The 14,723-nt window shown below is 39.7% G+C and overlaps 1 protein-coding gene across 1 annotated transcript in view; it reads left to right on the top strand.

Annotated features, from left to right (window-relative positions):
* The window catches only part of nlgn2a (neuroligin 2a), a 151,492-nt gene that overhangs the window by 64,338 nt on the left and 72,431 nt on the right, over positions 1–14,723 (top strand). The window contains exon 5 of the mRNA XM_028429364.1: positions 12,304–12,357. Coding sequence (XP_028285165.1) covers positions 12,304–12,357 — 54 coding nt within the window. The remainder of the gene's footprint in view (positions 1–12,303; positions 12,358–14,723) is intronic.

Below are 14,723 nucleotides of genomic sequence, written 5' to 3'. Positions count from 1 at the left end.
AAGCATGGTCAGCTATCCTGTTACCATGTTGTTGATGAGACCAGGAGCACTGGGGGGAATTAGCCAGCAATGCTGTGAAATGAAGATAAGCTTGAGTATAGAAATGGACTACTGCAGAATTATTGAATTGTAGTATTGTACTGAATGAAAGTGGTGTTTTCTATTTTACCTATGAATCACTTTATATAGAATGTGCACAGTAGCTTTAGCTTGGATCCTTTCCTAATCCTATACTGCCTGATTTAAGGCATTACAGCAAAGACCTGACCTTTCACTGGATCCTATCTTTGCCCATGGAAATTGAAAACAGATCATGTTGAGAAATACTGCAGCAGTACTTGTTATTAAAGTAACCTTGAGAAAAATAAGATATAGGAAGATCAAAGAACCCAGCAACCTGTAAGGCTAACAGCAAATGCAGAATTCAGCTGTCTGGGGAGTATAAATGGCTCTGATTCACCTCAAGGCTAAGTAACTGTAGATGCACGTATATGCAAACACACAGCCCAGCTTGTATTTGTAACAACACACAACAAACACACTCTTGTTGGCACGTGTGCATACACATGCACTGCTCATTCTGCACTATGAGGTATGTTGCTACCTCCCATTCTCCCCTCTCTCTCTGTCTCTGTCTTTGCTCACGCATACACACTCCCTCTCTGTCAATGCAGCTCAAAGGGCCATCTCTTCAGGGCTTCTGAAGCTAAGGTGGCCAGTGGCGGTGAATGCAAATGATCCTTCCTACACGCACACACACAGGAACACACAGCTCCCTCTGCCAGGTCCCAGTGCACACAGTGCCTTCCCACAACACTGAATTGTAAGGGCAAAGAGAATGAGGGAGAGATTAAAACAAGGAAGGGATGGAGGGATAGAGAGAAAGAGAAGGAGGTTATCCAGAGGTAAGGCCCATATCCTCCAGTAGAACAAATCTGTTGATATGTTCATGCAGTCAATGCATCACTGCCACACAATTCATCACTAGCTAGCATTAATGATGGAAATCCACTACAATTCTTCAGCATAGCTCCAACACACGCGCACACACTCAATTTAGCACACATACTGACATTCCCAGATGTACTTCCTTGTGGCTAGACATATGCAAGCTTAATCATATCTTTATAAAAAGCCAGCATGTGACAGTCCAAAAATAATAAATGATAAAATTAGCATGCTAAATTTATCATAAACCAGGAGTATTTATTATATATACAGAGGCAGATACAGATTCACAAGCTCCCTTCTGGAGCGTCTATAATATGACAATAAACACTACACAAACAGCTGTAAATAAATTACATGAATGCATCCACTCCTGAATTGTACTTCAGTTTTAAATCAATGTTGTCTCATTCCATTGTTTCATCTTTTTAGCCGAAAGGCATCAATTTTTTTTTCTTCCCTTCATTGTTTTTTAGTGCAGCTCACAAACAGCGGATGCCCACTGGTCGCTATCTAAAACTTCACTGCCGTCTTGCATTGTGAAGTCAGTCAGGCTGTCTAGCAGACATTTGGCAGCAGCATGTGCTGCACACTCATGTCAGCTCAAATTTCAGCACCATGGACAGCGTCAGAGAAAACAGTCCTGACACATTCGCACAAACAGAATTTGAAAGCATACTCACAGAGTCGCCTACTCTGTGACTGGCCCTGAAATAGTTTGCTTATTTGCTACTGTACAGGAAGGGATATGAAAATATGTTGAAAATAACATGTTACCACCATGCATAGTCCTTACCAATGACCTTTTTTAGTTAGTAACTGTATGCTTTTAAGTGCCCTGACTACCCCAAGAAGCATAAAACTCTACAGTAAAAGTGAAGATTATTTTTCAAGGACAGCAGTATTTTTTCCATAAGGTGCTAACTCTATTAAACTTTTTTATTCCTAATCAACATTTTTATGGGAATATTTAATGAAATGCCTTTTCAAGTCCACGGAGCCCACAGAGCCAGTCCCAACGTGATTGTACAGTAAATGCAGCAGCTACAGGTTTAGTCTCTTGGTGACATAACAGATTATACACTGTTGGTGTTTTGGTATGATGTGGCTTCAGGGAGGGAAGGTGGCTAGAGAGAGAGAGAGAGGGAGTGATGGCAATTGAACTGTCTGAAAGCATTAAAATAACATGCATTCTGTTATAGCGCTGCTGTCAACTCAGCCTTATTTCCCACAAGTCTCCTTTATATTTGCGTTCAAGTTTAACAGGATTTTACTCCCATTTTTCAAAATCTTGCTGAGGCAAATTAGTATTAATGAAAAATGGTTTCAAAACAGGAAGCATATATAAGGGGTATGCATTGCTGACATACATGAGGATAGAAGCAGATAAAAAAGAAATGTAAAAACACACACACATATATCTGCACCCTGGTGTCCCTCCCGGTCCTTTGACCTAAATTACTCCCCATGGTCTATCGCAGTACTCCTTTAGTGTCCCACTCTGCCAGCATTAGGAGCTCTGCCTCATCTGCTCACTGGTTACTAATGTCCCAATGCTGCAGCCCGCGGTGGAATAAGCTCTTACCAGACTGGCCTGAGAGGAAGACATAGATTTAGATGGAGGCAGGGAGGACTGAGACAGAAACAAGCTTTACTTCTTTGTGTCCAAGAAACCCAGACTTCAAATGACATTCAGGGTTAGCAGTGATTTATATGAAGTATGCCTCATCATTTATCTTAACTTTGATATTTGAAGGCATGTGCAGTATTTTATTTTTTAAAGAAATGAACCTTGAAACTGGAATTTTCCAATTAAGATCCAATGCCACTTCCTCCAAGATTTATCTAAAAATCTACAATACAGAGTCAGGGAAGTGCCTTGCATTATCAGCTGATAATCACATCACTTTGTTTGGATTTTCAAACTTTGTGGATGTTTTATATCCGCTATCCAAGTAATATCTGGTAGTGTAGGGATTGGATATATAGAGACAACAGCTTGGTTGTTGCAGCAACACACAGAGTCTAAAGCCAACGTGGACTAATAAACAGCAACAGTGATCTTGATCCGTACAAGAAGGTTATTGCACAGTTTTCCAAGAAGCCTTTGTTCAGGGCAGAAATAGCCCAGGGGTTGAATGACTGTTGAAACACACAAACACCAATTGATCCCTTCATCTTCTCAATGGACAAAGGCACAGAGAGGCAATACTACAGAGATCGCCTCAGAGATGAAATAGTGCACGAAATGGCAACAGAGCAGCTGAGCCTGTCGACATTTTGTTTTTGATGGATTAACATAACGGCCTCCGCTAGTTTTTTCCTCATTTTTTTCTTTACCTCCACTTCACCTTCCCCATATGTCAGACAACATAAAGACTGTCTGCTCTTCAAAGGTTAGCCTAACAAAGAGCACACACAGCTCCACTGACAAAACTGCAAATGTCAAAATGGTTAAAAAGCGGGCTTTTTCTGAACACGCCTTTTACATGTGGAGGCAAGCAGTGGGTGCTGTTCTGACAGACCCTCTGTGTTATGGGAGATTGGGTGAGAGTCTTTCCAGTAATCTGTCACCTTTGTAACAGAGGGAATCGTGTTTAAGATGGCTTTTTGACTGGCTAAGCACACACACACAAAGAAACCCACACAGGCCTTAAAATAGGATAGCGATATAGTATCAATGCTAACAGTACTGGGTTATAAATTGTGTTATTTATTAAACCCTAAACAAAACATAAATTCAGCATGGAAAATAATTTTAATTGTGTTTTAACAGCTGTTGTTTGAAGGGTGTGAAAAGACACAATTACACAGTTTGTCCTATCAATACCTGAAGAAATTGTTCACCACGGTATTATAGACATGTGTTTGTCAAGGGACACAGCCATGTATCGACTTGATGTTCTTTATTAAAAGTTATGTGCAGTGTTTACACTGGGGGCTCCATATGATACATGAAGCAATGTAACTATTGGATTTCTCCCTTTTATTTGGTCACCTTATGAAAATTTAATGCAGCTGCTGACAGTCTGCGATTATGTTCAGTATCTTTGGAGAACAGAGTATCTAGTTCCTAGCTAAGTGTGCTCATAATTGTGTAATAACTAATGATAAATCTAAAGCACACATTTATCCATGGAGTGTACGCATGAATGCATGAACAGATAAGCCTACAAGTCCATGTTTGTGTGTGTCTGGCTACGTGTGGAGAAAATGGCTTTAACCTTCATGCCTACTCGATCATCACCACTCCGTAAATGTCACTCCATCCGCCTCCCTGCCACATCTCTGTTTACTCTCTCTTTCTGATTCACATAATCTCTGTTTCTCACTGTCATCTCTTCATCTGCAGATTTTTCATTCCTTCTTCCCTTCTTCACTGACCTAGTATAGTGAGACATGTTTTTTCTTCTTCTCACAAATCTGTTTCCCACCTAATTTTCACCTTCCTTTCCTCTGCCTTTAAAAATACCCTGCAGTCCCACTTTTCTCCGCTTTCCTCATTCTTAACATCCACTCAACACCACACACCCCCCCCAAGACTCCATTTCGGTACAAATGGCACCCTCTTTCTCTTTTATTTTCGGCTTCATCTTATCACTCCTGTCTCTCTAATACACACATTTTGAAAACCATGTGTCAGCATCCCCTCCATCTTTCTTCCTCTTTTATTTTTCTCCCTCTTTTCTTTTCTGCCTACTTGATTCTCCCCCCTTCAGCCTGTTTGGATCGATATTTCTCAGCCTCTCAGTCTGAAGCTTGAGAATGAGGCACCGAGAGACTGAAAAGGCAGAGCGAGCTGACAGTGAGAGAAAAAATGTTACAAGCAGAAGGAAAGGGTGACCTGAAATAGGAGGAATGTGAAAGATGAATTGTAGAAAGAGAGAAATAGCAGCCAAACAAAAACATTTAAATCACTAACACCAAAGGAATGAAGCAGAAGCACATAATACTTGCCACCAGCAATCTTACTACTATGCATATCAGTGGGTGTTTATAAGCACCACTGGAGACCAAACATACACCCATACCTGTAGCTGGATGCTGATTGAAAACAACTGTTCTTAGCGTGAGGCCTGGTAGTATCAATGTGGTGAAAGCTAATAATCACATGGATCAAACAGCCTTGCAGGGTAAAGCTACCAACAAATTGTGGATGTGCATCACTCTGATTGGCTGCAGTGTCCACTAATTCATAAGAAGATGCAGTGGACCATACACCTGTCCTATGTATTTATAAACTCTATATTATGAACATAGTATATCATTTGATTTGGGGATAAATTTGTCACACTGTCGATTTCAGTTTCTATGCATTCTATGAAGCTGATTCTATCGCTGAGCCACAGCAATCTCTGTAAGTGGAGTGAACAGCTTTCAGCCAATTAGAAAGCTGCATTTGAACCCACTTGCCCACCTGCCCCTCCTAGCTAAATGTTTCACGCGTTCAATTCAGTGTCTCTTCCTCAAGCAAGATCCCGCTTGGCTGCTAGCTGTCATCACTGCTATTCGCCTGCATCTCTGTTTCGCACTATACTAGGTCAGTGGTTCTCAGCAATGCAAACAGCGTTGAAAAGATAATAAGCCATCTTTGTAGTGTGTGTTTCAAATAGTAGGCTAACCGTCACCTATACTCATCTGTATGTGCTTGAATTTCTTCAAGGTTCGCAGGTTTGCTTAGATTACTGTAAGCCTTAAACCTTGTTAGGTTAGGTTATGTCTGTTTGTTGAAAGGTTTTCTTATTTAACATAGCAAACGTAATGCAATAGAATAGGATGATATTTAATGTTCAAAACCATTTCTTCTAAAAACTTACTGTTTATGTTAGAATCTGAATGCATGCTGGTACAACACATGGGTGCATGACTGCAGGGACAATACCACTTGCTGTGTTCATGTCAGATTCAGATTGCACAACATTTTCATTGCACCATTTCTTCATCATAGTCTCGTTATCCACATGAAGCATCTTCCAATGTTATAGTGACCAGTATTGGTGATATTATTTGTGTTTAGCGAATTAACTGATTGTTACTTATTTAATGGATGTACAGCACATTGCACCCCCTGTCCTCATTTACAGTCTTTGAAGAAAAAAAAATATTTAATATGTCTGCTTTGAAAACAGGAAAGTAGTAGTTTTCATGTATTTATACAACTGACAAGTGATTTCAAGTGAAAGAAGAGTTGAACTGTTCCGAACATGTAACACAACAGAGCAATAAAGGGCACAGAAGGAAAAAAGGGCAGTTTTTATGAGGTGGAGTTTGGTGCTGGAAAGGCTTTAGATTGACTCCTATTACCTCCCCTACTTATTTTATATGTGCGTATACTCAAGAGAAGAATTCAGAATGAGATTAAAGCATTCCAAAGCTAGCTCAGGCAGAGCAGATCTACTTCTTATAGGCCAAAAACAAGGATGGAGAGGAAGGCAGAAGTGAGTGTCTTATAAATAATTTGAACGTTTGAAATTAGTAGCTGGGTAGCATAATCCCAGAGTTATCAGGCACTTCTAAAATATGTAGATAAGACCAACTTATAAATGTATGCTGCTTCACCTCTGTTAAAAGAAAAATGTGGCACTTTCATGTCGAAGGAATTAATACATTCCTCTATATTTTGCTGTATTAACAAGTAGTTTGAAGTACAGTCTATCATTTTAGTGGAAAAAAAATCAGCAATCTGCATATCTGTTTATTGGTGAAAAAAAGATAACTATATAACTATCCAAACATGTTTTGGACAGTCATTAGGTTTCAGAAATACCTTTGAAGAAATACAGAAATACACAGAAAGCAATAAATCAACATTCCTCAATAATAACTTGATATAACCTTGTGCCTCCTTTGTCCTATGGTAGGCTGCTAAACTTTAGGATTTATTGGTTTTCCCAAAACAGGCAGGAACAGCATCATGACAGTCTCATCTGTCTTCTTCCTTTTATTTTGAAATCCCCAAAATCTTATTACTCACCTAATGCTACTACAGGCAAGGTTACTGTGTATTAAGTGAGATGGACATAAGAGAAGGAGAGCAGTCCCAGCAGTCCTCATACAGAGACTTAACAAAGAATGAAGATTGTATTATTTCAATGGATCAGACCTTGACTTTGCCTTGCTGTGCTGCACCTATTGTACGCTGTGTATTTTCCAGCTTTACATTGATTTCTTTTGCACTTCTCTGACTTTAAAGATGGAGGTGATTGCACAGCATCTCTTGTTTGCTGTGTGTAAGTCCACCTTGCCCCTGATGAACAGTCATAACAATTGCGTCATTTAATTGAGGCAACTAAATTGAGACATAATGATACAAGAGCAGCAGAAAACCGATTGTGACAGGGCGACCAATGACAACTGTAGGAATCCATTTGGATTATTTCTAAAGGGGGAAGCATCACCTGAAAGGACAGGAGCTCTGCCAGCTCGTACTGGATCCTGCCATTCATCTAAAAATGGACTTCACATTTGTCAGCAGTGACCTGCTGGGTTTAGCAGCTGATGGAGCTGTTGTATGTGATAATGAAGCAGAAGATTGACAGTAGTATGTCTGCGTGATATAAGTATGTGGATGAGCGACTCTCAGAGGGGCAGTCACATCTCACTCACCCTCCTCTACAACCTGCTCTAACATGCTTCTGCACAAATCCCACTGAGTTATTCATTGCATTTCTGCTGCAGTATTTTAGCTGCAGGACAATGATGATGTCTCCATCCCTCTCTTTCCTATTCTTCCTTTACTCCATCTCTTTTGTGCAATCTCTTTCATCGCCCTGAACGAGCGTCCACCTTTTACAGTCGACACTCACTCACAAGCTGTCAGACACACTTCCATTTCCTCGTAGATCATGCCGGACTGGCACACATTGCCTAAATGAGCTACTCAGCACCTACTTACTCGTATGCACATAAACATTTTCACACACAAACGCTTGCTCCTATCCATAAGACATGCTCCTCTGTTTTTTGTGTGGGCAGCTGTCTGCACCAAATCATATAACTGTGCAAAATGTGGGCTATGTGTTAAATAAAATCAAAGGTTGTAGTAATAATTCTGGCAGGTTTGTTGCATCAAAACTCTTCTATATATAATATAATAGGTCAATAAATATGCACAGACCTGACCCATTAAGGCCACCTTTCACTACTATACAAAGTCCAATGAGCCCTTCCAAAAAAAACATGGTGTCAACTTATCTAAGAATTACATGGACAATGCCATACAATAGAAGAACATTATCTTACTAAAAAAATAAATATGTTTTTTCCTGTCTGACTCCAAATTGGATACCGCAACCTTGTGCAATACTGACACCATCTTTTTCCCTTTTTAGCTGTTGTTGTCTGGATGCACTCTTTTTCATGGTGCTTCTTTAATGTGTTTAATCAACTTTGCATTGCAGTTTTCTGCCAGTTGGTGTTCAGGTTGTATACTGGCAATAAAAGCCACAATCTTTATGATCCAATGCCCTGAATTTTATTTTTCAACCTGCCTACTCATCACATTTCAGTCCCATCAGACATTAAGGTTGTGTCAATGATTTTTGAGGCTAGCAAAATGTGCTTTTGCGAACTACATCTGCTAGGTTGCGAGCTTGGGGCCACCATGCGCTACCATGCAGAATAGCTGTATTCATAGTCATTGTGGAATTTCCATCTTGCCAGGCTCGAAGCTGAAGATTATGGGCAAAAGTAATTGGACACCCAGCCACCATATATGTTTGCTGGTTTCTTTTTTTGCGGTTCCATGTCCAGCCTATTAAGCATGCGTACAGTCTTATGTAATATTGGGCAATATGTTAACATTTTACGATCCGCTGCTGGCCTTCCATCTGTCAGGAATACTTCCAGCGCAGGTCTGTGCAGTGGATAGTTAACGCTTTTTTAAAAGATGCATGCAACCTCTAAATGATCACAAGATGGGGACACCGATCAATCAAACAGCAACCACTAATAATGGTTTAACTGTTATTATACAGCCGTGCTGTTTCTTGAAAGAAATTATTGCACAATTTGCATAATGTTTCACTAACTGCTACTTGCTAGCTCTTAGAAGTCAACAGCTTGTTGTGTGTCCTCTTTGGCGATTCATTGATCTGATTCATTGAAGTTCCCTTCTGTGACTGACAGACAAGGTATTCCTTTGAAAGACAGGGTTCTTTCCAAACAGTTTCGGGGCAGATGTAACTATGTACACACACACACACTGCTACCATTACTGCTACCTTCTGCTTACAATGAAGCAGCTTTGTTTTTATTGGCCACATGGGTATTTGTCACAGCTCAAGCATGATTCAGTGACAAACTGTCATGGTGGAAAATAATAGGTTTCAGAGCACAGCAGTACCATGTTCTGTATGAAAGCCCCATTACCCATCCACAAAAGACACAAACAGAATATTAGATGGACTTGTGTGTGTGATATGAAACGCTTTCGTGTATTCCTTCTGAAAAACTCCCAGTTTTGCCTGAACATACTTGGTGTGTCTGAGCACACCAAGGGAAGAAAAAAAATCCTATCATGCTTAATCTGTCTTTTCCCTCGATGTCAGACACAGCTGCACAAATAGTTTCACAAAGTTTTGATTCTCTGTCCATTTCCAACACCTCTTCCATAACACTCTGTCTTACGTCTGTTGTGCATGTGTAGTGTTGGTAGATGTGTTAGTCTGGCATTTGTGTTTGTGGGGCCATTGGGAGAAGTGAAGCCTTACATAACCAGCTTCAAAGTGAGCTGCAGTCGGGCCTGCAATACAGACATAGACTAACGCAAGGAGAGGAAGAGGAAAACAACCTCACTGAGATGAGAGGGGGTGTAAACAACTGGAGGTCTGAAATATTCCTCAGCCTCTACTTCATCTAAGGCAAAAGTCACATGAGTGAGTTTATTATAGATCTGAAAAAAAAGTACATTCATCATACAAGTATCATTATTTTTAGTTCTAAATAATGTGTTTAAACTAGACAAGCAAATGCCAGTCTCTGTTTTAGGGCATTATAATAATGCTGGTATTTCTAGCACCTGCGGGTAAGAGTCAGTGTGTGTGTGTCAGGAGCCTGATGGTGGTTGGCTCTCCAGCAACAAATTGCACATATTCCCATCACCATATCTCCTCTTGATTGGGGAAAAAAGAGTCTTAAAATGTCAGGAAAACCAGCACTTTTTCCCCCCCACAGCTCGATTCACACTGCAAGGCCCTTTCGCCCACTCGTTGCAAAAAAGATGTCAATCAAACTCCGCTTTTACACTCTTTTTCTCAGCGTGTTGCTGGGCCAGTAATGGTTGCTTGATTTTTGCTTTTCCACATTTTGTCACCACCGACCCCACCTACTTCCAAAAAACAGCATTCTGTTTGATAGACAGTATAGTATTCAAACTAGTTTGTAACTTGACAAAGTTTGTAAGAAATGCATTTGATGTGCATTAATCAGGAACATGCCTGTTTATAGCTCATTGTCAGGAAGAAGGCGTCTAAGAGACTATGATTATGTACAAATTTTATCTAGGCCTGAGTGAAATAATATGTCTGCAGTATTCGCTAGCATGATTCGCTATTTATATTCACAAAAGTCATGAAATTCTGCACAGGTGCATATGCCAGTGTAAAAATGTTTATGTTCATGAAACTATGAGAGAGACTATATCCTTTAGATTGTACAGATTCCATTACTTGTTCTCTGTGTGAAATCAATCCACATTTGCTTGATTGTTTCTTGCAAAACTGAGTATTCTCTGAATCCTCACAGCAGGCTCACAAGCAGAGACAAAATTGAACCTAATGAATATTGCGTGTGAAGTTGTCAGCCTGGGTCAAAATGTCCAAAAAAAGTCCAAAAAATGAACTAGATTCTTCCATTAACCTCAGTGTGGACAACTAGTGCTGGCCTTTTTTTTTCAAGGCTTGTAGACATTGTAAGCTGATGACAGCGAGAAGTGATCTGATTCATCTGTGATAGACAGATGCTTCATTCATGCAGGCTTTTCCCAATCAGTCAGTTCTGTTTTTTCACAGTTGAAACAGAAAAAGATTTATTTTTTTTTTTTTGCCAAACCAAGTTCCAAAAGTGGATTTATCAGATGAAAACCATGAAAGGTGAGGAGTATTTTTTGCTGTCTGAATGCTGAGGTGAAGAGTATTTTCTACAAAGTGACTCCTCCTAAAAGATAAGGTGGAGAGCGTAAATATAGTTTTGAACTGCACTGTACATGAATAAAAACTTACAGTACAGTGTCAAGTGGGTGGATGATAGAATTAAAACTTTACTTTTGAAGCTGTTTACTTGGTACTTCCTGTTGATTTGGAGCTCTTGTTGACAAAGAAACAACCATCACAGTGAGGTACCTTAATTGTAACATGAGTTCATCAACACCAAATAAATAAAAATAATTTTTTGTTCTTTCTCTGTCATTTTCTTTGCCACTCTTATAATTTACTAAAAACAGCCAGTGGGCAGATGGGGATCAAATTACATTCACCTTTTACCTGCACTCCTCTGCGCAATTAGCGTCACGCTTACTTGTCATTTCAAATTGACACACTGCTGTTGTACTATGTAATTATTTACCCGCCTGGGGAATAGCTCTCTGGTTTAACCACTAAATAATGACTATACACACACACTCCAAAAAGCACCTGTGTTGTATTTGATCTGTTTAACATGCCTTTTACCATTACAGGGTCAGTGTCTTTCTGCTTTACAAGTGGCTGTCAAATCAAAGCTGTCTCTGTGTTAAGTGTGTATTGTGCGTTTGCACTCTTTACTGCTGAGCATTTCAAATTTGGAGGCTTGAGCATCAGGACCCAAATCTGCCATTCTTCCTTTAGGTGTCCTCTTCTTTGCCTGCTTTTTTTAAAGCAGTATATCTCTGTTTTTGACAAATGGTTGGAGGAAAGGCCTGGGTCCTGTGCGTCAAACCACTTATTAATCTGCACCCCCCCCCCCCCCCCCCCACTTTCACCACCCTCCCCCCAACACCCGCCACCCACCCAGCTTCAATACATAAATAAATCAATAAACTCAGAATAAAACAGGGTTTTAAAGGAGAGAGAGAGATAGAGAAAGAGGGACCATAAACAATGGCAGCCATTTTCTTCTGCAGGGGGGAGAGAAGGAAATCCAAATCTTTGATCTTGTGTCTTTTCTTGTGATAAATCTGTGTCTGTGATGCCTTTTGTTTTTGTTTTTGTACTCTTTTTAAAGAAAAAAAAAACAATAAGCACACATGAACTCTTGCTGATTTGTCCTTTTTGCTCTTGCTTCTTTTCTTTTTTTGATATTCTTTTTTTCGGTTTTTGCCAGTAATCTTTTTTGAATTTTCTCTTTTCTCTTTTTCCCCCCTTTTTTTCTTAACCCTAGGTCCGCTCACAAAAAAAACTGATGAATCTTCAATGAACAAGCCTCGAGACGAAGGTATTTTTGTTGCATGTTTTTCCTTTTTTCTTGTTTTGAAGTCTTTTTGGGGGATGTGTATACACATTACAGTAGAGGAGATACACTGACACACACATGCACACACACATACACACAAGTCAAACATCTTGTAGGTGGGACTTTGGATACGAGATGTGTTGGTGAAAGTGTTTGTGCTGACCACTGCAATTAAAAAGGTGTTTTTTCCTATGAAAATCATTACCCTCGGATGATCATAAGGCCTGGCTAATGGAACCCAGATCCCCATTATAAAGCAATTTCCAGTGTTTTCCAGAGGTTCTTATCTCGCTCTCAAATGATAGAGTGCCTCGGACACCATCATTGCCGCTGTGCCCTTGAAAATACATTGGCTAACTAACAGCATTGTCCCCGACAACCAAATTGTTGTCTGGATTTTGAGCCACAAAGCACCCATTGAGACCAGGTTACACAATGAGCTGCATTATTATTGCCCCTCAACCTCTAGCCCAAGGATGAAATTGCTATTGAATAAGGAACTACACAAATATTAAGCTAGCCCTATTTCAAGTCAGTGATGATAACATCAAATCAAGCAAGGTGGGTGAAAAAAAAATGGGGACACCCAAGGACGCCTGTGCCCCGCTTTGGAAGATTTAGGTCTAATCGTTGGCTGGAATAAGGACACAAAACTCGCAGCCTGCTTTTAATTTATCTCCAACCTACAGCACTTACACTGTGGAGGTGATTTTATCTGCGCTTTCATCTTATCCCCCCCCCCCCCCGTCCTGGTTCTTTTGGACTTGGAGGAAAAAAGATGACTGGTGATATTTTGATACATATTTCTCTTTATGCTATTTGGAGGTGGTGTCTGTGAATCTTTTTTCTTGCTCCGTGATGCTCTTTGATTTGTGGTATTATATTTTCTTTTCTTTCTTTTTCTTTTTTTTGAAGTTGGGGAGTCAGAGGAAGTTTGACACAAGAGGATTTTCTTGGTGATCAAACACATTGGCACAGACACAGGTTTTTGAGCTGCTACAGTCAGCAGAGCAGTGGAAGCAGTCCAGTCCGGACTCTTAACCCCTTCTTCTCATTATGTCTTTTTGCATCACTATTCCAAACAAGAACTAAAGTACAGGTATGCAATAAGGAAAAGTACACTTTTATATTTTATATTTGGAGATCTTCTTTGCTTAAAGGAACTGATCTTCACTGTACTGGTGATCAGGGACGTATTCAGGATTTCATTGTCATAATGAGACCCCAAAATAGAAAAACAGCAATGAAACTATTTATAGTATAGTATAGTACTTACTTTATAGTATAGTAAGTATATTGTAAACTACTATACTTATTTTGGAATATTTTACCAAGTAAAAGTCAATACATAAACATATTTTGTTCAGAATACCCTTTAGGATCTTCATGGTGCATATTGTGTATTTAATATTCTGGTTCATTTTAGTTATATTCATGGCCAAAAATGGTAATTAAAAAGGAAAGATGATATTATAAATCAAAATTTTCAGAACCTAACATAAGACAGAGCCTTAAAATTCCAGATCTACACAGTAAAGCTGCTACACTGGATACAATACAATATAAAACAATCTAATGCTACAAAAAGTTGTCGTATCCAGTACATCGCAGGTCGAAATAAGTCATCTTCTCAGCCTGAACTTAACAATGAACTTTCAACTGTCCAAGATCTGGAAATATATATAAATTCAAATTCAAAGACTGCTAGAATTAAATAAAGACACATAAATGATACATAACAACCACAGGCTGCACAATCAGTTCATCTGTGTGGTCCACCATGTTGTCCTCATTCTTTCAGCAGCCTTTTCAAATTGACATTCTTTGAAGCAGTACATTCTAGGCCATGCAGAAATGTATTCATAAGCTATTCTATTCAAGTAAAAAAAAAAAGACATACTGTACTCTCTCAAGAAGCGTCCTCAACCCAACTAGGTGGCTTCATTCAGCTGCTGCTGATGCTTTTACATCATATATGAGAAAGCAGAGGTTATTGGTCAATCAATGTCCAGAAAGATTGATAGAGCTTACAACACAGCTCTGTGCAAGTGTGTGTGTGTGTGTGTGTGTGCAGAGAGAGCGAGGAAGGGATTACACAGCAGAGCGAGATTGAACTAAATCAAGAATGAGACAGAGATAGTGTGTTACTTCACTGTCCTGTGTGTCAGCTCTGATCAGAGACAAACCAGAGCCACCTGAGCCCCAAACCTGGAACATATTTCTGCCAGGAACAATGTCACCTCTCTCTGACACACACACACACGGGGTAAAACAAACAGGGTGGTATGATATATCTCTAAAATGAAGATGTCTTCAAAGCCGTATTCAGAGACAGTTGCACTATTTAC

The sequence above is a fragment of the Parambassis ranga genome, chromosome 18 (assembly GCF_900634625.1).
Source record: "Parambassis ranga chromosome 18, fParRan2.1, whole genome shotgun sequence".
Lineage (NCBI taxonomy): Eukaryota > Metazoa > Chordata > Actinopteri > Ambassidae > Parambassis > Parambassis ranga.
This window is presented reverse-complemented; position numbering and strand designations above follow the sequence as displayed.